Source organism: Sciurus vulgaris (genome assembly GCF_902686455.1).
Source record: "Sciurus vulgaris genome assembly, chromosome: 1".
NCBI lineage: Eukaryota > Metazoa > Chordata > Mammalia > Rodentia > Sciuridae > Sciurus > Sciurus vulgaris.
Window position 1 is genome coordinate 111,480,513 of NC_136461.1, and position 23,627 is coordinate 111,504,139.

At 35.7% G+C, this 23,627-nt stretch overlaps 2 protein-coding genes across 4 annotated transcripts in view; both read left to right on the top strand.

Annotated features, from left to right (window-relative positions):
• VPS45 (vacuolar protein sorting 45 homolog) overlaps positions 1-23,627 on the top strand; it is a 58,498-nt gene that overhangs the window by 15,124 nt on the left and 19,747 nt on the right. For all 3 annotated transcript variants that reach the window (XM_079107376.1, XM_079107375.1, XM_079107377.1), the window contains 3 exons: positions 9,979-10,137; positions 10,349-10,456; positions 11,453-11,574. In XM_079107376.1, coding sequence (XP_078963502.1) covers positions 9,979-10,137; positions 10,349-10,456; positions 11,453-11,574 — 389 coding nt within the window. The remainder of the gene's footprint in view (positions 1-9,978; positions 10,138-10,348; positions 10,457-11,452; positions 11,575-23,627) is intronic.
• LOC306641538 (mRNA turnover protein 4 homolog) lies at positions 3,896-5,312 on the top strand. The gene has a single exon (XM_079106667.1). It carries the CDS (start codon positions 3,966-3,968, stop codon positions 4,683-4,685), a length of 720 nt encoding a protein of 239 aa, XP_078962793.1. The 5' UTR covers positions 3,896-3,965; the 3' UTR covers positions 4,686-5,312.

Genomic DNA, 23,627 nt, shown 5'->3' on the forward strand with positions numbered 1-23,627 from the left:
GATGAATACCATCCCTTTCTTCAGTATACTCACATTATGGGAGGTAAGGAACTATAATACCATGCAGCAGTAAGTGCTATAATAGAGGTATTTACAAGAATCTGGAAGTACAGAGGAAATACAAAAATGAGGCTTCTTAAAGCTTCCTAGAGAAATGTGACATGAAAACTGGGTGTGGACAGCTAAATAAGTAAGAGAGCACCAAGCAGAGCAAAGATTAGGAACATTCTCAGTAGACAGTATGCAAGTATACAGGGTTGTATGTATGAACAGAGAATAATTCAGTGTAGCTAATGTAGGATACAAGCTGAGGAGAGGTTTTAGATAAACTAGAAAGATAAATTAGGACCAATTATGGCCTTTGAAAGGAGGTTGGGCTTTAATGTTTAAATGATGAGAGTTACCAGAGGATTTAGAAGAAAAGTGACATAATCAGACCCTGACCTCAAGAAATTTATAGTATACTTGAAGAAACAAAACTAAAGCATAAGAAAAAATATGTTTCAAGATAATATTTAATAAAGTCAAAATTGTGATACTAACTATAATAGGATTTTAAGTTATTAGGAAGACTTCCTTAGTGAGGGCAATATTCAGATGAACCATAAAGAATGAATAGAATTTAGAGGAGGTTTTCAGTCAGGAATAACAGCAAAAGAAAAGATGCAGAAGTATGCAGGAAATAATAAACAGTTTGACTTGTTGAGAGTGGGTGTGCAAGAAAAAGAGAAGATAAAATTGAATTGATAAACATGAACCAGTTTATAAAGAAGCTTATAAGAGGAGTTAATATTTGCTGAGATAGGCAGAGATCCAGTGCAGGATCTTATGTAGAAAGTTGATGTTATGAAAGCAGTATTTTAGGAAATTTAATCTAGTAAGAATGCATTACAGTGAAAAAACTGAGAGCCTTATAGACTTATAGTGATATTAATTACAATGTATAGTAAGGGGAAAATCTGAGAGACATTGCAAAGGGAGAAAACAATTAAATGACAGATTGGATATAAGGATTGAAAGAACAAATCAGAGATAATTCCAAGGTTCATGAGTAATAACAAAATGTGGTGTCACCAAAAAGTAATTTAGGAATAACAGTCCTCTGAGAGGCAGTCATTTCTAAACCACCTGTAAGAAGCACATTTCCTCAATAATAGGATTTTTTGTTTTTGTTTTTGTTTTGTTTTGTTTTGTTTTGTTTTGGTGCTGGGGATCGAACCCAGAGCCTTGTGCTTGCAAGGCAAGCACTCTACCGACTGAGCTATCTCCCCAGCCCCAATAATAGGATTTTATATACTAAAACTTAGTTTCTTACTTTCCCCATTGCAATTTTACTTGATTTCATAAAATAAAGCCAGTCTGGTTTATTGGAAACATCACAGGCTTTGGAGCTAAGCTGTCCTGGATAGTATCTTATCTCTACTTGCCGAAGTTTTGGGGGGAAAATTCTTTACTTTGTCCAAGCATCAAGGATAGTGATTTCAAACTTTCAGATTGTTATGAAGATTCAGTGTGATAATAAAATGCAATGATAGTTGCTTTGTAAATATCGGTTACCTTCCTCTAAGCACAATATTTTTATGCATGGTATAGTCAAAAAAAGGAAACCCACCTATGGGTGCTCTATTACATCAAGATCTTTATGAAATTTTTAGTTCTTAATTTTAACTTTTTAAAGTATTCATCAGGATTTCTCAGAAAATGCCATCATTTTGAAAATTATAAAGTTATATTTCCTTTATTTTTTATTTTTATGTAAAGTGCTTCTCTATCGTTGTTTTATTTTGTCCGTGTTTCTAAATCTTCACAAAGGACTCTGTTCTTTAGACTGGCATTATTTTAATAGTGCATTAACTTTTAACTCCTAAATAGAATATATAAGTATTTGGTAAAAGAGGTGTATAGTAGAAACTGAGTTTGTTAATAGTTTCATATGCATCCTTTCAGTTATTCCATGTGCATACAAGGGTGTGTGTGTGTGTGTGTGTGTGTTAATTCAAATGTTACCATACTGGACACAAATCTGCATTTTTTTTAACTTAGCCATGTATCTCAGAGACTCTTTCAGATCAGAACCTAAAGTCTCATTCTTTTTAATCACTAAATAGTATCCTTTGTAAAAATGTATTCAAATCTATTTAACTTTGCCAGTTTACTTTAAACAACCCCACTAATCTTAATTTTTAGTTGTTTTGTAGGCCTAAGAGAAATGTTTCTACCTTTATATTAATAAAATGAGTTTTCTACCTCTTATTAAATAAAAACAAAATTTTGTCCTATAGCTAAATTTAAATTTTCTTATGTTTATCACTTGACTTTTCTCTATTAAAAGAATAAAACCAAACTTAGCCAGGTGTAATGGTACATACCTATAATCCTAGCAACTTGGTAGGCTGAGGTAGGAGAATTGCAAGTTCAAGAAAAAGCCTGGGCAACATAGGGAGACCTGTTTCAAATATAAAATTTTAAAAAGACTGGGGTATAACTCAGAAGTAGAACACCCTTGTGTTCAAACCTCAGTATGGAAAGGAAAAAAAAAATGAAACTTTATCACTAGCCAATTTTAGTGTCTTTGTTTGTATCTCTCTACCATATGGAAATGAATTAGAAAAAGTTTTGTAATTCCCTCTTTGAAACTTTGTTCACTTTAAAAGTAGATATTTTAAATATATGAACCCTATTTATGATCTACTTTATATTTCTAAAACTTATCTTTTGAAGATTTCTTGTCCAGGATATTGGGGTTTTACAGTAAGCAGTAGATTTGGACTCTCCCACCATAAAGAATTTCTTTGGCAACATGATTTAAATAGACTATAAAGGGAACTTTTGTTTGATAGTAAGTTGATGCCGGGGGCCTGATCCCTAAATGACTATAGCATTCCTTGACTTGACCTTAGAGAATAATACGTCATGAAGCAATGAATTGAGTTTTTTGAGTAGAGATGGGGTTGTTTTATTGAATAGTAAGCATATCATGGTTAGCAAAAGAAAAGCTCATATATTGCTAAAAATTAACCTATAAATTGCTGTCACTTCTATCCTACAGGTTAACAAAATTATTATTTATAAAGAATTTTACTAGAACCAAGTGCAATGTACTACTATTGAAGCACATCCACATTCTCAAAAGAGATTGATTTGATTAGTAATGAAGATTTTTCATATCATTAAAAGAAACATCTCCAGAAAGTGAGCAATTCCCACCCTACCCCCACAGTTCCACCCATGTTGTCATATCACAGTTTTTTATTTGGAAGGAGGAACTGGTCTATTTTATATCCTTTTTTCCTGATCTTGAAAGATCTCAAATCATACTGTTAATGACACATGGTAAAAACTCAATAAATATTTGTTAGAAAAATGAGGAGAATGAGTCCTCTTTGAAGCAATATAGCATGGTGCCTAAAAGCTTGGACCTTTGATGACTTGAGTTTGAAAATGATTCTTAATTACCGTAAGCCCCTTTCTTTATCTATAAATGCAGGAAAATAATAGTACTTAAAGATTGTGGTGAGGGTATAATGTGCTAACACATGTAAAGCATTAAATATGTACTAAGTACTTAAAATTTTCAACAACTATTGTCACCATAAAGTATAATTTTATTTTATGGTACATTCTATTTTCATTTTAGTATTTAGGACATGTTTTTTAGTCCACAGATGACTTTGGATTTCTTCCTGATTTCAGAAAGGTTTTTCTGTAAAATTATAATAAAACTGTTTGGAACACATTGGATTATTTTACTTTGGTCAATTAAGAGTAAAAATGATCTTTTTTCCTCTAAACCACCACTTAACCAATATTTCAGAAATAATGTTGACTCTCAGGAGACCGACTAGAAAGCTAAGTTTTATGTTAGCTAGTCATTAAGAAAAAGAACACTGGCCCTCCCAGAGGCCCCCGCGCCGCCGGGGTCCCATCGGGCCACACCGCCGTCTGCCGCACGTGGCTTCATCGAGATGCCGAAATCCAAGCGCGACAAGAAAGTTTCCTTAACCAAAACCACCAAGAAAGGCTTGGAACTAAAACAGAACCTGATAGAAGAGCTTCGGAAATGTGTGGACACATACAAGTACCTCTTCATTTTCTCTGTGGCCAACATGAGGAACAGCAAGCTGAAGGACATCAGGAATGCCTGGAAACACAGCCGGATGTTCTTTGGCAAAAACAAGGTGATGATGGTGGCCTTGGGTCGGAGCCCATCTGATGAGTACAAAGACAACCTGCACCAGGTCAGCAAGAAGTTGAGGGGTGAAGTTGGTCTCCTTTTTACCAACCGCACAAAGGAGGAGGTGAATGAGTGGTTCACAAAATACACAGAAATGGACTTTGCCCGAGCTGGCAACAAAGCAGCTTTCACCGTGAACCTGGATCCAGGGCCCCTGGAGCAGTTCCCTCACTCCATGGAGCCACAACTGAGGCAGCTGGGCCTGCCCACTGCCCTCAGGAGAGGTGTGGTGACCCTGCTGTCTGACTACGAGGTGTGCAAGGAGGGTGACGTGCTGACCCTGGAGCAGGCCCGCGTCCTGAAGCTTTTCGGGTATGAGATGGCTGAATTCAAGGTGACCATCAAATACATGTGGGATGCACAGTCCGGAAGGTTCCAGGAGATGGGAGATGACTTGCCAGAAAGTGCATCTGAGTCCTCAGAAGAATCAGAGGACAGCGAAGATGACTGACTCAGGGACTTGACTGAAGGCCTTCTAGCACATTCTGGGTCTCCATCAAACCACGTGGAATTGTTCCTACCCCTCTGGAGGGAGCAGGTATTTATTTTTGCTGCTGATGAAGATAGATGTGGGTGATGGGAACTGACTGTCCCATGAAGAATAAAACTTGGTCTGTAGGTGTCACCCTGTAGACAGCAAGAGACTTTTCTTAGGAAAAAGGCCTTGGGTGTGTGCCTCTGTTTGGATTCCCAGGATTCCTCTGTTGACCTAGTCGGCCAGTACAACTTTGGCTCCTGAGGGGCTGCAATGGCAGTGCAGCTTTGCAGTTCTGGGGACAGCCAAGAGCAACCCCCAGAGCTGAGCTTTGTCCTCTCCGGCCTGTGCTGTCCTTTGCTTGGAATGGAGATTTGCTGAAGAAAGTTAGGCCCTGCCCTGCATAAACACTCCTTCAACCAGGCTCTACTGGTGGATGCCAAGAAGCCGGAGACCTCAGGGTGGAGTGGAGCCTCTGCTGGAGGCGGGAGCGAGCGTGTGGCATCCCACAGCATCCTGGAGGGTTTTCCTAGTGGGAACTGGGATAGGTTTTTGTCCAGATTGTTTCATACGCAGGTATTTAGTGAAAGCACTGAATGAGAGAACATCTGTTTCACGCAAAAAAAAAAAAAAAAGAAAAAGAACACTGACTCTCACATGTATTTATCAGTCAGTAGTATTGGGTTCTGAGTACTTTCTATCACTTTTCTTAAATAAGCTCTTTATCCTAATCTATTATTTTAATTCCTTACTCATTAACTATTTTACTACATTATTGTGATGGTAGCAAGGAAGGAATCCTGTTCTTTAAGTTAAATTAAAGGGGGGAAAAAAAAAGGAGACTCTTTAATTACTGAGTTTATCTGTAATTTGTATAATGTGTGTATATTATAAAAGATTTTTTTGCTGTGCTAATTCATCAATTTTAATAGAAGAAAACAAAAAGCAGTCAACAGAAACAATGGAAAATCTCTAAATATTGGAAAATAATTGTTTTCTTATTATGAGTGAGTGTTAGTTCCTTTTGGAATCTTGACCTCTGAAGACAGTATTTTTGCTTTTCTTTTCCTGTTCCTTGATTAGGCCTACACAAATGTCAGAGTTCAGGATAAAGTTTTTGAATCCTACCTTCTTAAATAAACAGTAGATTTTTTTTTTATTCATCTATTATCATTATGAGACATGTACATTTCTCTCTTGGTAGTTGCAAGGCTTGTGTAAATTTTATCTATCATAGGGGGAGTTGAACCCAGGGGTCCTCTATTACTGACCTACATACCTATCTCCTTTTATTTATTTATTTATTTTTCCTTCCCCCCCACCCCTCCCACCCCTCCCACCCCTCTTTTCCCTCTATACAGTCCCTCCTTCCTCCATTCTTGCCCCCCTCCCATCCCCCATTATGTGTCATCATATGCTTATCAGTGAGATCATTCGTCCTTTGGTTTTTTTGAGACTGGCTTATCTCATTTAGCATGATATTCTCCAATTTCATCCATTTGCCTGCAAATGCCATAATTTTATTATTTTTTATGGCTGAGTGTATTTTTTATTTTTGAGATAGGGTCTCACTACGTTGCCCAGGCTGGCCTCAAACTTGCAATCCTCCTGTCTTGGCCCTAACAACCCCTTCCCCCCACATCCACCACTACTCAACACTGCACCCCAGCCAATACCTGGGATTACAGGCATGTACCCTGCCACACACAGCAGCTTATGGAAATTTTATTGAGAAATGAGAAATTTAGAAATTTATATGGGCTGGGTTCATGGCTCAGTAGTAGAGCACTTGCCTTGTACATGTGAGGCACTGGCTTCAATCCTCAGCCACCACATAAAATGAATAAATAAAATAAAGGTATTGTGTCCATCTACAACTAAAAAAAATTTTTAAAGAATGTTTAGATGTTGATAGACCTTTATTTTATTCATTTATTTATGTGTGGTGCTGAGAATCAAACTCAGTGCCTCACACATGGTAGGCAAGTAAGTGTTCTACCACTGAGCCACAACCCCAGCCCTAAAAAAAGTTTTTAAGTAAAAAAATGTATTATGTAATTCAGTTATATTTCCAACAAATAAATACTGCCATGTGGCACATACCTGCTCTGCAGTTAGAAGCCTCTCTAATTCTTTTCCTCCTCTTCTCTGGTTAGTACTCAGGAATCTCATTATAATGTATGCCACTGTCAATCAAGTTGATGAGTCAAGTGGCCATGAGGGAGATAGTTTAAAATCAAAAGATAGCATGGGATCAAGTCAGACAAAAAAGTCCTGCTTTTTCAAGGACTGATACAGCTGAAAGAGAAGAAAGAACTCATCTTTTACCTACAGGTTTCTTTTCATGGGAAAATAGATAAATCTAGCCAGATCATGTACCTGAACCCTGAGTTGGGTTCTAAGAGCTAAAAAATAGGCAAACTAATCTACTCAAAGTAATCCTAGGTCAGATCTGGGGAAAGCCCTCAAGGGAGAGCTGAGTCAAGTCAGGGAATCTAAATACCAGTACCATATCTCAAGAATGGGAAACAGAACCAAGAGTCAAGATCCAAGTGAAGGTAATTAGGAAGGAAGCAAGCAGGAAGGGTATTAACTGATTACTGAAAATGGTCTGTTTCCATGCCAGTTATCCAGGTTTATTGTTACTTGGGTATCTCATCTCAGATTTGCTTTAAAGTAGAGACAGGTCAGCCAGAAATTGAGTAGATTAAAGGTGAAAGAGTGACTGCAAGGGCAGGAAATGAAATACTGTGCCTATAAGAAGAGTGACAACAGAGATTCCCAAGGTGGGATTTCTTAATGTTTTAAATTTATGACCAGTTGATTAAAATATATGTGATAAAATATATGTGAAGTTGTATGTAAGAACTTGATGAATAAATTGTATCCTGTAATGTCTTTACATTATGGTAGAAAATAGTGGAAATTATTAGCAGATACTCTAAATAAGCTATATTCCATGACTGCTCTGTGGAAAGTATACCACAAAGGGAGGAAAAAAATTAAGAAATTCCTTTTGATTATGGGCCTAAAGGAGAAACTTCCTCCTTTTTAGTCTCTTAAGGATGGTGGTAGTAAAATATTAACCCAGAAAAGCAACAACAGGAGTCCCTCTCAGAGAACTTTCTACTTGAGAGGTCCTGGGGACACTCCCCATTGTCATCCTAGTCCTTACTCATTATGTACAGAAGAATTCTTAGACATTGGACATGGTGGTTGTGTAATATTAAAGAAATAATGTATATGACAGCATCTTATAAAGTACCATACAGAGGGTAGTTGTTATGCCCTCAGACTCTAGTGCCCACCAAGTCTCTTGCCACTCTCACATTCCTTCCTCAAATTTTCATATTCCTCTTAATGATGGCACTGCTTTCACTCCTTTATACTAATTCCAACTTTTATTGATTTTTTGAGGTCTTTTGCAAATGTCACTTCCTTTATGAAGTCTTTCCTGTTTCCTCAACAATCAGATGTACTTGTCTTAACTTCCTCCCATTGCACTGATTTTCAGCCTATTTTTAATACATATGTATCTGTTATAATACCACATATTTGTTCCTGAAAACTCTTATGTTCTACAAAATCATGCAATAAAAATAAACAGATTATGGGAATATAGGCTTATAAGCAGATCACTTTATCTAAAAAAATGAATCTATATAATGTTGTAATCAGAGCACTAATAAAAATGACAATCATAATAAAAATGTTAGCAAATTAAATCTCCACTGGAATTTACACATAGAAAGTAAGCTAGTCTACCTTCTGCAGCCTTATTCCTGGGGCTCCTGTTTTCTAAAGATCCAAGGTCTTGCTGGGTGTGGTGGTACAAGCCTGTAATCCCAGCACCTTGGGAGGCTGAGGCAGGAGGATCAAGAGTTCAAATCCAGCCTCAGCAATGGGGAGGCACTAAGCAATTCAGTGAAATCCTGTCTCTAAATTACATAAAAAATAGGGTTGGGGATGTGACTCAGTGGTTGAGTACCCCTGAGTTCAACCTCTGTCACCCCAAAAAGAAAAAGATCCAAGGTCCTGAAGACATTTGCTTCTCATAGAGACTAGTTTCATCAAAATTAAAAATACCATTGAGGTAGTCTTCTTTATCAGTCAGTTTTTGGTTGTCATTTTGTTTTGTTTTGATTTTTAACACAATGAAATATCTCTGCATACTTTTCATTGGCATTTGCTCCTCCTCCAGATAGTTTAACATAGTGGAAATACAGCAGCTCTTAAAGCTATAAAACCAGATCCTTCCTGTAGAAATACCTCTGTAAGATTGTCATCTCTCTCTTTTTTTTTTCCTCTTAAAATTTTGGTAAAGCTTCTTTAAATATCAGGAAGCCTGTTCATGCCGGGAAAATTACATATAAATCAATATGCCTTCTGTGTTAAACTGATACATTTCCATTTTTACTGTTCTTCTAAAGCTAAAGTACATTAAATAAACATGCTTTGTTACAGAATGGAGTATACTCATGTAACCCTCTTTACCTCATTGTGAACTCACTGAGGATAGAAATTGGCTCTAACTCATCTGTTTCCCCAACAATGCCTGGCATAGTACCTGATAGGACTTAAAAAGTATTTTTTGGCTTAAACTGAATTATTTGTTCTGCTGTATAATAAATATAAATCTGTACCATATGGAAGACCCTTAATGTGAGAATGAAAAAAATCTAAACATCTTTTGGTTCCCTTTACTGTCTGTGTCTGTACTTTAAGATCATAAATTCTCAATTTAGAGATTGCATGCTTTACATACTCATGTCTCTTGTCACCTATGTTGAGACATATTGTTACTTCTGATGTTTCTTGGGGATTAAGTCCAGTCCTATGTAAAATTCTACCAACTCATCTGTACTTCAGTGGTTAATCAGTAGCACAAAGAGAAAGTAGTAGAGTTGCAAGTCAACTGGTCAATTCTGTTATGGGCTGTATTGACTAAAGTAATGGAAATAGTAATCTGTTCCTTATTTTAGCAAGGAAATGACAACTTGGGTTATTAGAAAACAGGAACTATCCATTATTAAATTCATTTTTTTCTAAAGCAATTATACTGGGAATATATTTCCTTATTTAATTCTTATCTTGAGTAAAAGGCAGTTAATTTTCTATAGTTGAGACAGTATGACCTGTGCAATGTCTTCATAGCCATCTCATCAATTCAGATGTATCACTACTACTCAATAATTATTAAATCTAAAGCATTGTACAAGACATCAGTCATGTGAAGGTGGGGATAAATATCAGTTCTCTCTTCCTTCAGAATGTAAAGAGGCTCCTACAGAACCCCAAAGTGACAGAGTTTGATGCTGCTCGCCTGGTGATGCTCTATGCTCTACACTATGAACGACACAGCAGTAACAGCCTGCCAGGACTAATAGTAGATCTCAGGAATAAAGGTGTTTCTGAGAAGTATCGAAAGGTAACCAATTTTATATATTGAACCTAATAAATAGGAACCAGTTCTGTCATATTCTTAGCACCAACAAATGATAAATCATACTTTTTATTTATAGAATTGTGTAATTCTGTCTTGTCATGTGTTCATTTCCTTAATAAAGGTATTTTTTAATTAAATGAGCTTCCTGATTCTTAAACAATAAAAGATCATTTCTCTTTTTTTCTTTTTATAGCTCGTGTCTGCCGTTGTGGAATATGGTGGTAAACGGGTTAGAGGAAGTGATCTCTTTAGCCCCAAAGATGCTGTGGCTATTACCAAACAGTTCCTCAAAGGATTGAAGGTATAGACATCTCTTCTGTGCTTAGAAACAGTCAAAGCCCCTAAGGCAGAGAGTGAATGATTATGATCTTCAAATTACCTTCATGAGTGCCACTGGTTTAGTACTAGATCAGTTAAATGAAATTAAATCAGACATTCTCTTGAAAACTTTTTCTTTCAGTGCTTTCTGTATTGGAGCAGTATCCACACTGGACCAAATAGCCAAGAAGGAAATAGCTGCAGATATTTCCAGGAAGTACTCAGGAGTAAAAAGACAAACCGTTCTATTAGTTACAGCTATTTTTCATCGTTATTTGTTTGGAATTTGGGATTTATATAGTTTCTCTTTTAAGGAAATTAAAGAGAAAGCAAACACTTTTGATCTTTTAAAAATACTAACCTACTTTTTTTTAATGATCAAAAATTAGTTTAATTTACTACCTTTTCTCATGTTTCCTGAAGTTTTTTTTCTTTTTCTTCCGTATTTACAAGTCTCCTTTTCTACACAGTCCTTTCCTGTTATTTGCTTTACTTGTCATTTAACATTTTCACCAAAGAGCAAGACTCATCAAAGACATAATAAAAGATTTAAATTTAGTATTTTTATGAGATTAGAACATTTCTGATTAAATTTTTGATTAAAATTTTTTTTTTTTTTTTTTTTTTTGGTACCAGGGATTGAACCCAGGGGTGCTTAACCATTGAGCCACATCCTCAGCCCTTTTTTATATTTTATTTAGAGACAGGGTCTCACTGAGTTCCTTAGGGCCTCACTAAGTTGCTGAGGCTGGCTTTGAACTCAACCATCTTCTTGCCTCAGCCTCCCAAGCTTGTGGGATTACAGGTGTGTGCCACCATGCCTGAAGATTCAAATAATTTTTAATATCATAAAATACTTATTTGAATCTACCCTACGAAATATCTATTGAGTGTATGTCCTTTTCCAGTATGAGTATTATCAACTGTTGTATTGCTAGTTTTCCCAAAATGACATAAGAACCATTTTCCCCTGTTTTAGGGAGTAGAAAATGTGTATACCCAGCATCAGCCTTTCCTACATGAGACCCTGGACCATCTCATCAAAGGAAAGCTTAAAGAAAACCTCTATCCTTATCTAGGCCCCAGCACACTCAGAGACAGGTAAGGTAATAAATATATTAATAATAAAAACTGGAAACACTCTGAGAATAGGACATTTAGAGTAATGTTAGGGACAAACACCAAAGTTATATCATGTTCCACCTTCCTGTTTCAGTTCTAATATTCTTTTTGTTTTACATATGTCAATATTAGATTTGAATTCCCCAGGTAAACCTGAAACACTTATTTACTTTGGAATAAAGAGGTCTTTTGGAGGATCCCAATCCTTAATATTTTGTGTTTTAGTAGCAGACCAGTTTACTTAAGCCATTTAAGGTTCAGTTCTATGGCATCTGGCATTTGGAGTTTCAAACATTAAAGCCAAAAATAGATTTGCTGCTTGATTGCCATTGAAAGCAGGTTGTTACTATTTTGGTGAGGACTGGACTTTGCCAAATGTGGTCAGCACACAAATTGAGAGACCTAATTAATAAAAACCATGTGTTACAAAGGAGAAAAAGATGACTTTCTTTTAGTTGTAATTTAAATCCAGTAGTTAGTAAATTTTAATAAATATAAAACTTGTCCTAAAACAATTTACTTAGATCAATCTGAAATTTTAAATATACACAGATTCTACTAGTTAAAAATACATTTCTATATTTCTTTCTTGGACCACATGTTTTGCAGGGCCTAAGATATATACCTGAACCCTATTAGGTAGTTTAATGTGAAAATTTTATACTAGTAGTATAATTCTTCTGTTATTTCAGCTACTAATAATCTGAGAGCCTTGGGAGGATAGTATTTAAAAAATGAATTTCTGAAAAGGGAAAATGTTTTGAGGTGACTCTTTTATATGATAAAATTTATTTTTTCACTTTGTCCCTTTAAAAAAAAAACTCTATAATTTGATGTAAAACAGAAAAAAAGATCATCTTTTAAAAATCCAAGGTTGAAAGGCTGAACATCTGGTGTTAAATACAGAGAGTACATTCATTCAAATAAAATGTTTAAGGATCTTGGCATCAAGATTCAGAAATGTCAGCTAAGTAGGAATAATGAAAACCAACCCAAGTTATTCATCTGAGAGGAATTTTGAAAAATGTAACTCTATGTTTGAGACAATTAATTTGAATAAAGTAAAAATGTTAACTTATGTATTTCATATAAGAATTGCTGAGGAAGAAATTAGGTACATATTGCTAAAGGGAAACCATAGGCTGGAAGAATATATTGTGTATGATTAGTGCACAACAGCAAACCTTTCTAAGTTGTATGATTCATGCCCAAACAAAGCTCAAAATAATGCTCTTCCCCAAAAAGGCACATTTATCAATTGTTAGCATCTGTTAGCATTTGTCACTATAGTCTAAATATGTATGTAGTTAATAAATTAATCACTTCATTCTTTTATACAACAGATGCTTATTTAATACCTTCAATATGTTAACTGTTTTAGATGCTAGGAGTATAGAAGTGGCAGGAAAGAAAAGGTACCTGCCCTCAAGGAACTAAAATAAAGGAGACAGAGAGAAAATAAGTAAACAAACCTAAGTGCTATCAAGGACGTAAAGAGGATAATAAGCTGCAAAGTAACTGTGGAAGTGGGGAGAACTACTTTAGATAGAGAGAGCCTCTCTGAGGAAGTGATTATTTAAAATGAGTTTTGAATTACAAGAAAGCCAATCACATAATGATTAGAAGAGAAAGCATCCCAAGTAAAGGCAACACCAGATCAAAGGCTTTGAAGAAAGGGAGAATTTGGCAGGTAGGCAGAAAGAAGCCTGGTGTGGCTGGAGTATAGTAAGGAAGGAGGAAATGAGAGGTTGAAAAGATAAATAGGGGTCGGGATTGTAGCTCAGTGGTAGAGCGCTTGCCTAGCATGTGTGATGCACTGGGTTTGATTCTCAGCACCGCATATAAGGTCCATTGACAACTAAAAATAAATTTTTTTAAAAGAAAAGCTAAATAGGAGCTGGATCACAGAGGGCCTTGTAGGCCCTTGCTGAAAAGTTTTTGTTTAAATTTCATTTTATTCTATCATAGGAAGTCATTGAAGAGCTTTAAGCATGTAAGCAGTGTGAACTGAATTATGTTTTAAAAGATCACTTTGTCAAGCAAATGGATTCTTGAAAGCAAAAATAGAAGGAGGAGATGACCATGAAAGTCCAAGTAACAAATCAAAGTGGTTTGGATAGGAGGTTGAGGAAGAAAATAAAATCAGTAGATTTATTTAGTGGTGTAGATTAATGGAACAAAGATAAAGAAGTCAAGAATAATGCTTAGGTTTTAAAGAAATAGTCTTGTTTAATTGGAGATGCCTATTAACCAGATAGAAATATCATATGCTAAATTGAGAGTTAACAACATGTTAGTGATATTTAAAGCCATGGTACTAGATAAGATCAGTTAAGAAGAAAGAATAGAGAGAGAAAAGATCACTAAGGATCAAGTACTATCTAGAGGAAGGGAGCCAGCAATGGAGACTGAGGAGGAACTAGAGTGGTAGAAGGGAGTCCAGGACAGCATGGTGTCATAAAGGCATCAAGTGAGTGTAAACTGTGTCCAGTCTTCTGAGAGGTAAAGAAGGTGAAGGAAGGAAAGAATCTGTCAGTTTTGACAATATGAAGGTCTTTGATGTTCTTATTCCTAAGTTTCAGTGATGCTAGAAACCAAATTAGGTTTACAGGATATACAATAAAATAGAGACATATATACATAAAACTTTTTAAGGAAGTTTGCATAAAGGAGACAGAGAAATGGGATGGTATCTATCTAAGAGATTGTGAGTTCAAGAGAGAGATTCTAGAGCATATTTGTAATCTGTTCAGAGTTATCCAATAAAGAAGTAGAAATAGATGATGAAAAAGCTAAAGAGGAAGAGCTGCAGAAGTAAAATCCTTAGGATATCTAAATCACAAAGGGATTTCCTTTGATAGTGGTGAAGGTACTTTCATTTTAACAGGAGAAAAAACAATATAGTATACCAGGTTTACCTCCTGATGACCTGGAGTCATCCTCTCTGATTTTCTCAGTGAAATATAATGCCAGATTATCATTTAAGGGAGAGGGTGAAAACAGGTAATATTGTGAAGTTGTCATCTTGTAGGTTAAGAATCAGATTTACCAGGGAAATGTTAATACACCTTCTGGGCAAGGTTGAATGCCTATTAGTGGCCATTAATTTGGAATAGTGAGTCTGGTTTGTGTGGTTTTCTCCAGCAACTTTTAGATACTCTGGGTTAAATGTGGAGAAGGGAGATAGTTGGATCCAACCAGGATTTTAGAAAATGAAAACAGAATGAAGATATTGGATAGTGAAAAAAGTATCAGTGAGTGAATCTGATGAGGTCAAAGAGTTATCATAGTAGAACATTTTTGTAGTTGGGTTAAAAATTGAGAAGTGGTTCTTGGATAAAGAGATGTTAAATTGAAGATTCGTGTAATGAATAGTTGGTTGTAATCAGGGATGTAGGTGGTTACAAAGGATGGAATAAAAGAATCAGTGTGAGTGAGGAGACCAGGGTATTAGATGAGTAATCTACATTGATGTCAGAGTCACTGAATATCTTGAAAAGAGAAGGAATAAAAAGGAGGACAGTAAGCCAGAGCTAAATACTTTAGGGAATAAGAGTGACCAGGAAAGGAGGTCAGGAGAAAACAGTGAAACTAAATTACAAGCTTCTAAAATTGAAGAAATTTTGGAGGAATACAGAGAAATGTTTACAAAACAACAAATGTCTGCATGACCTCCTGGCTCTGCTTAACAGAAGTAAGACTGCAGAAGACTTCAAAAGAATCCTTCTTGATAATTCACTTCTAAAAGTTTACCCTACAAATATATTTGCACATGTATACAAAAATATATAAACAAGTTATTCACCAAAACATTATTTGTAATAGCAAAATCTAGGAACAAGTTCAATGCCCATTAATAAAGGACTGGTTATCTAAATTACAGTATGTTACTATGTATTCTTGTTTTAAAATGGCATAACTCCGTGGGGTGATATGCAAAACTTCTGTTGTATAGAAAGCAAGATGCTATCATATCACTTTTAAAAAAATATATAAGCATAAATGTGACTATATATGTGTGTATAAAAGAATATATGCTTGAAAATAAATATATATGCAAACATGTATATGTACACATGCACACATACATTAACTTTTTTTTTGGTACCAGGATTTGAACCCAGGGATGCTTAACCACTCAGCCACATCCCCAGCCCTTTTTTTTTTTATATTTTATTTAGAGATCGAATCTCATGGAGTTGGCTAGCCCTCACTAAGTTGCTGAGGTTGGCTTTGAACTCAAAATCCTCTTGCCTCAACCTCCTGAGCCGCTGGAATTACAGGCCTGAGCTACCATGCTCGGCTACAGTAACTATTTCTAAAAGAATAAATAAGATGCTGGGTGCAGTGGCTTATGCCTGTAATCCCAGCAACTCAGGAGGCTGAGGCAGGAGAATCATGAGTTCAAACCCAGCCTCAGCAACTTAGTGAGGTCCTAAGCAACTCAGCAAGATCCTGTCTCTAATAAAATATAAAACAGGACTGAGATGTGGCTGAGTGGTTAAGCCCCCCTGGGTTCAATCTCTGGTACACATACACACCAAATAAATAAATAAATAAAATAAATAAATAAATAAGAAATTATTAGTAGACCTTATCTCTGGATATTGAGACAGTAGTTAATTGTAATATGTATATCTATCCTTCTCATTAGCTATTATATTAAGTATTATTGAAGTACAAATTACATTTTATTAATTTTTGAGGTTTTCACAACAGTTAACATGGTGCTTTACAAATAATAAGTATTCAATACTTGTTCATTAAATTATGTAGGCATGTATAGCAGTTGGTTTGCCAAGATTTGTATTTGGAAAATTTGAACCAAAGGATAACTTTAGTTGATGGCACAGAAAATTTAGATTTTTGCAGGTTGCTACTAACCCTGTATAATATTTTGACTTTGCATCTACTTGGTCCCACTGTCAGTTCTAGGTACTTTCTCGGCTCTAGTTCATCACATTGAAAAAGTCATTGGTTTTAGTCATCTTTATAATGATTTAAATTTCATGCTAGAACATCTTGGTTTTATTAGTGTCATAATACTAGAAAGTATCAGAGGAGATGTGGCAGGAATATAACTTTACAAAACCAGAACACTTGTATTGTAGAAATTTTCTAGCCCTTAGCTATTAAATTAATGGTTAACCTGTTTGGCAATATAGCCATATCCTTAAATTGGATTTGATCTTTATTCTACAGATGGGATTCCCACATATAATATTATTAGGCTATTTTTTTTCCTCTCCAGAATTGCTTCTTATCCTTGATTTTTAAAAAATAATAAGAAGAAAACTTTTCACTTGGGAAAATGGAGCTATATGATTATACCTTCCAGAGTCAAGCAATTAAAAAGGAAATACTTTCCATGTTTCTATAAGTTTAGTAGAATCTTGTTGCATCAAGTTACTTTTGTTTCTATAAAAGCAGAAGTTCTTTTTACTGGCTTTTTTTTTTCCCCCTGCAGTAAATGCTTATAAGAATTTTATCATCTGTAAGTATTTGAAAATTTTGAATTTTAGATATAAATATAAGGTCCACAAATTATACAAAGTATTGCCTTTTGAAAATTTGTTTTTCTGCCTAACTTATTTACATTTAAAAATAATGATTTGCAAAAATACTGTATGTGAAAAATTTTTAAGTTTTCTAACAAAGTAAAATACAAATTGATTGGGTTCTTAGGATGTCCTTCTATAGCTGGCTATAGCATAAACTGGCTGCTGTTTTCCAGTGTTTGCTATTTGCCTTCATTAATGCCTTTGGTTGGTATGGTGAGTTACAGAACACAGGAAGATGTACACAAAAAATTGAACTTGTATTTTCCACTTAACTTTGACCATCATATAAAAGATTTTGCTGAATATTTTACCATTGGCTTCATCAGAACATCTGCTTTTAAAATTCACTGAGGAAAGGAATGGAAAGGAAAAACAACAGAGATATTAATTTTTTTTTCATAGATATTCTTCCTTAAACCAAATTGAATAAGTAGTAAGAGCTCAGGAAAACATGTATTCATGTATTCATAACCAAATGTAGCACAGTCATTTTTGTTAGGTATATAGTTGAACCTAGTACTGTGACCCTATCCTTGTATTTATGTTTTGTTCATACATTTGTATAACCTGTACCTACAGATAACTATCCATGACATTTTCTTCCCTCTTCAAAAATACCCTGGCAACCTGAAATTATCAACCAAAGGACAACATTCTAGGAACCTGAGTTTATTCTCTCCTAGTTCTCACTTTTCTTTTCCATAGAGACAACTATACCCTTGAGGTAGATAATAGAGAGTAGCTACAGAAAAGTATCATCATTTTCCAGTATGATTCTGTCTACTTAGCTGCTTTTTAAATTGACTTATCAAATCAGAAACTCAAAACAAAGGTACTACCATCTGATTTCTCCCAACACCAAGATGGTCACTGTACCCCTGGGGAGAAACTCTTTCTCCTCTTCTTAATGGACTAATCTGTATGTTTCAACAATCTGGGTAATTCATCAGTATTTATTCAAGATAAAACCGTATAACCGACATTGGTAGAGTTGTCCCTTACCCTAAGGAACATGGCATGTGGAATCTTACTGTTAAAAAAATACCAGGTGCAGTGGCACATGCCTGTAATCCCAAAGACTCTGGAGGCTGAGGCAGAATTGTGGGTTCAATGTCAGGCTCAGCAACTTAGCAACGCCATAAGCAACTCAGTGAGACCCTGTCTCTAAGTAAAATGTAAAAAAGGGTTGGGGATGTTGCTCAGAGGTTAAGTGCCCCTGGATTCAATCCCCAGTATCAAAACATAAATAAATAAAATGCTCCTTTTCTGAGAATATGTTGTCTGTATCCTCTGGTCTCTATCTCTTCTTACATAGCCACCAGTATTCAACCACAGGGCTCCACCCTGATAACTTTATCTAACTCTAATCAGTTTCCAGAGGTCCTACTTCTAAACACCATGGTCCCCTCACAATGGGAATTAAATTTCAGGATATGAACCCTTGGGGGACACCCTCAAATAATATCTAAACCTTAGCAGGTATCCATTAGCTACATGTGGCTATTGAACATTTGAATTGTGTCTAATGGCACTAAGGGAGCTGAACATTTAATTTTGATTGAGTTAAATTTGAATAACCATATGTAATTAGTGGACACTGTATTAGAGCAGATCTAAGGAATATGTAAGGTTAGGAAGGAAGAAGGACCAATGACTAGAATCTGGGCACTCTACCATTAAGAGGTTAGAGAGTTGAACCATCAAGAGACATTAAAAAGTAACAACTAATGGAGTAGGGAGAAAACCAAGAATATAATGTCCTGGAAGCCAAGAGAAGAAAATATATTCAGGAGGAGCAGGTGATCAACTTAGTCAAAAGTTGCTGTTAGCTGGGCATGGTGACCCAGGCCTGTAATCCCAGCTACTCAGGAGACTGAGGCAGGAAGATCACAATTTCAAGGTCAGTCTGGGCAACTTAGCAAGACCCCATCTCAAAATTGAAATAAAATAAAATAAATAAAAAGAACTGAGGATATAGCTCAGTGGTAGAGCTCTCCTGGGTTTAATCCCTAATTCCAAAAGAAAAAATATTTAAAGAAAAAGGCGTAAGTGAGAAGGGAACTTAGTTTTTCAGTGTAACCTTTTGTATTTTATACTATGTATATGCATTTATCCTTTAAAAACCATTATTTTTTAAATTTATTTTTATTGTAAACAAATGGGATACATGTTGTTTCTGTTTGTACATGGAGTAACAGCATACCGTTTGCATAATCATACATTTACATAGGGTAATGATGATACAACATATCAAAATCTCTGGGACACTATGAAAGCGGTACTAAGAGGAAAATTCATTGCATGGAGCACATTCCAGAAAAAAATGAAAAGTCAACAACTAAATGACCTAACAATACAGCTCAAAGTCCTAGAAAAAGAAGAACAGAATAACAGCAAAAGTAGTAGAAGACAGGAAATAATTAAAATCAGAGCTGAAATCAATGAAACTGAAACAAAAGAAACTAATCAAAACATTGACAAAACAAAAAGTTGGTTCTTTGAGAAAGTAAACAAAATAGATAAACCCTTAGCCACACTAATTAAAGAGAAGGAGAGAGAAGACTCAAATTACTAAAATACATGATGCAAAAGGAAATATCACAACAGACACCACTGAGATACAGAACATAATGAGAAGCTACTTTGAAAATCTGTATTCCAACAAAATAAAAACTACCGAAGACATTGACAAATTTCTAGAGACATATGCTCCTCCCAAACTGAACCAGGAGGACATACACGATTTAAACAGACCAATATCAAGCAATGAAATAGAAGAAGCCATTAAAAATCTACCATCCAAGAAAAGCCCAGGACCAGACGGATTCTCAACCGAGTTCTACAAGACCTTCAAAGAAAAACTCATTCCAATACTTCTCAAAGTATTCTAGGAAATAGAAAAGGAGGGTACCCTACCAAACTCATTCTATGAAGCTAATATCACCCTCATACCCAAACCGGGAAAAGACACATCATGGAAAGAAAATTTTAGACCAATATCCTTGATGAATATAGATGCAAAGATCCTTAACAAAATATTGGCAAACCGTATCCAAAAACATTAAGAAAATCATGCACCACGATCAAGTGGGGTTCATTCCTGGAATGGAAGGATGGTTCAACATTCGTAAATCAATAAACGTAATCCATCATGTCAATAGACTTAAGGATAAGAATCATATGGTTATTTCAATTGACGCAGAAAAAGCATTTGACAAAATACAACACCCCTTCATGCTCAAAACACTAGAAAAAATAGGGATAGTAGGAACATACGTGAACATTGTAAAGGCTATTTATGCTAAGCCCATGGCCAACATCATTTTTAATGGAGAAAAACTGAAACCATTCCCTTTAAAAATGGGAACAAGACAGGGATGTCCTCTTTCACCACTTCCATTCAACATTGTCCTCGAAACTCTAGCCAGAGCAATTAGGCAGACCACAGAAATTAAAGGGATACGAATAGGAAAAGAGGAACTTAAGCTGTCACTATTTGCGGATGACATGATTCTATATTTAGAGGATCCAAAAACCTCCTCCAGAAAACTTCTAGACCTCATCAATGAATTCAACATAATAGCAGGCTATAATATCAACACATATAAATCTACAGCATTTTTATACGCAAGCGATGAAACAGCTGAAAGGGAAATGAGAAAAACAACCCCATTTGCAATAGCCTCAAAAAAAATAAAACACTTGGGAATTAATCTAACCAAAGAGGTAAAAGCGCTCTACAATGAAAACTACAAAACATTGAAGAAAGAAATTGAGGAAGACCTTAGAAGATGGAAAGATCTCCCATGTTCTTGGATAGGCAGAATTAATATTGTCAAAATGGCCATACTACCAAAAGTGCTATACAGATTCAATGCAATTCCAATTAAAATCCCAATGACGTACCTTACAGAAATAGAGCAAGCAATCATGAAATTCATCTGGAAGAATAAGAAACCCAGAATAGCTAAAGCAATCCTTAGCAGGAAGAATGAAACAGGGGGTATTGCAATACCAGAACTTCAACTATACTACAGAGCAATAGTAACAAAAACGGCATGGTATTGGCACCAAAATAGACAGGAAGATCAATGGTACAGAATAGAGGACATGGACACAAACCCAAATAAATGCAATTTTCTCTTACTAGACAAAGGTGCCAAAAATATGCAATGGAGAAAAGATAGCCCCTTCAACAAATGGTGCTGGGAAAACTGAAAATCCATATGCAACAGAATGAAACTAACCCCCTATCTCTCACCCTGCACAAAAGTCAAGTCACAATGGATCAAGGACCTTGAAATCAGACCAGAGACCCTGCATCTTATAGAAGAAAATGTAGGTCCAAATCTTCACCTTGTTGACTTATGATCAGACTTCCTTAACAGGACTCCCATAGCACAAGAAATAAAAGCAAGAATCAATAACTGGGATAGATTCAAACTAAATAGCTTTCTCTCAGCAAAGGAAACTATCAGCAATGTGAAGAGAGAGCCTACAGAGTGGGAGAATATCTTTGCCACTCATACTTCAGATAGAGCACTAATTTCCAGAATCTATAAAGAACTCAAAAAACTCTACACGAAGACTACAAATAACCCAATCAACAAATGGGCTAAGGATATGAACAGACACTTCACAGAAGAAGATCTACAAGCAATCAACAAACATATGAAAAAATGTTCACCATCTTTAGTAATAAGAGAAATGCAAATCAACACTCCACTAAGATTCCATCTCACCCCAATTAGAATGGTGATTATCAAGAATACAAGCAACAATAGGTGTTGGAGAGGATATGGGGAAAAAGGTACATTCATACATTGCTGGTGGGACTGCAAATTAGTGCAGCCACTCTGGAAAGCAGTGTGGAGATTCCTTAGAAAACTTGGAATGGACCTACCATTTGACCCAGCTATCCCACTCCTCGGTCTATACCCAAAGGACTTAAAATCAGCATACTACAGAGATACATCCACATCAATGTTTATAGCTGCTCAATTCACAATAGCCAGACTGTGGAACCAACCTAGATGCCCTTCAGTTGATGAATGGATAAAGAAACTGTGGTGTGTGTGTGTGTGTGTGTGTATATATATGTCACACAATGGAATATTACTCAGCTATAAAGAATAATAAAATTATGGCATTTGCAGACAAATGGATGAAATTGGAGAATATCATGTTAAGTGTGATAAGCCAATCTCAAAAATCCAAAAGGCAAATGATCTCACTGATAAGCGGATAATGACACTTAATGGGGGGTGGGAGGGGGGCACGAATGGAGGAAGGAGGGACTGTAAGAGGAAAAGAGAGATGAGAGGGGTGGGGAGAAGGAAAAAAATAACGGAATGAATCAAACATCATTACTCTATGTAAATGTATGAATATGCAAATGGTATGCTGTTACTCCATGTACAAACAGAAACAACATGTATCCCATTTGTTTATAATAAAAATAAATTTAAATATATATATATATGAGTTGTGGGGCTGGGGATATAGCTAAATTGGTAGAGTACTTGCCTTGCATGCACAAGGACCTAGGTTCAATTCCCAATACACACACACACACACACACACACACACACACACACACACAAAATCTATATATATATGGGTTGCTTATTGATATCTGCAAATGAAACTAATAGGAGATCCATTCATTTGTTATGAAGCCATTTTGATAAAGATTGAAATATAGTAAAACAACATAGTGCCACCCAAATGAAGCTAGTGGCTGAGCTAATATGTGATATGTCAACATGTGCAGTATCAAGATTACACCCAGGGACTGAGGAGATTGCTCAGTTGGTGGAGTGCTCACCTCACAAGCACAAGGCCCTGGGTTCAATCCCCAGCACCGCATAAAAAAAAGATTACACCCACTCTTTTTTTGTTTCGTTTTTGGTTTTCGTGGTTTCTTTTTCTTGCTTATCAAAGGACTCCAAACAAAAAATTTAAGAAACGGTAGAATTCTTGGAAGTGCCATTCATTTATGCATTACATTCTTTTTGTACACTCAAAATACTAGATGTTTCCTGTGTTATGGGAATATCCAAATATACTGTTACTTTCCAAAATGCTTTGAGGTCCTTGGATAGAAGTGATTGTAATAACACTGTACCAAGTATTTGACACAGGGCTATACGTGAAAGGAGATGTATGGTACAAGCACAGATTAGTGCTATATTGATATCATGTCACAGTGTGGTGGTCTGCGGCCTCTTGAATATGAAAGACTATTTCTGCATTTGGTTCCAGCAAACACTATTGTGCTATTCTGAAATCCACAGCACAGAAATTATAAGACATCCGCTCATAAACAGAAAGCAAATCACTATTCAGCATTTCCTGCTCTGTTTCCTGCCAATTTCAGATAATTAAAACTTTTTTTAAACCCTTTATTCTATTCTGCTTTAATTCTGCTTCCTCCACCAAAAAAAGAAAGATTAAGAAATTAAAACTCTG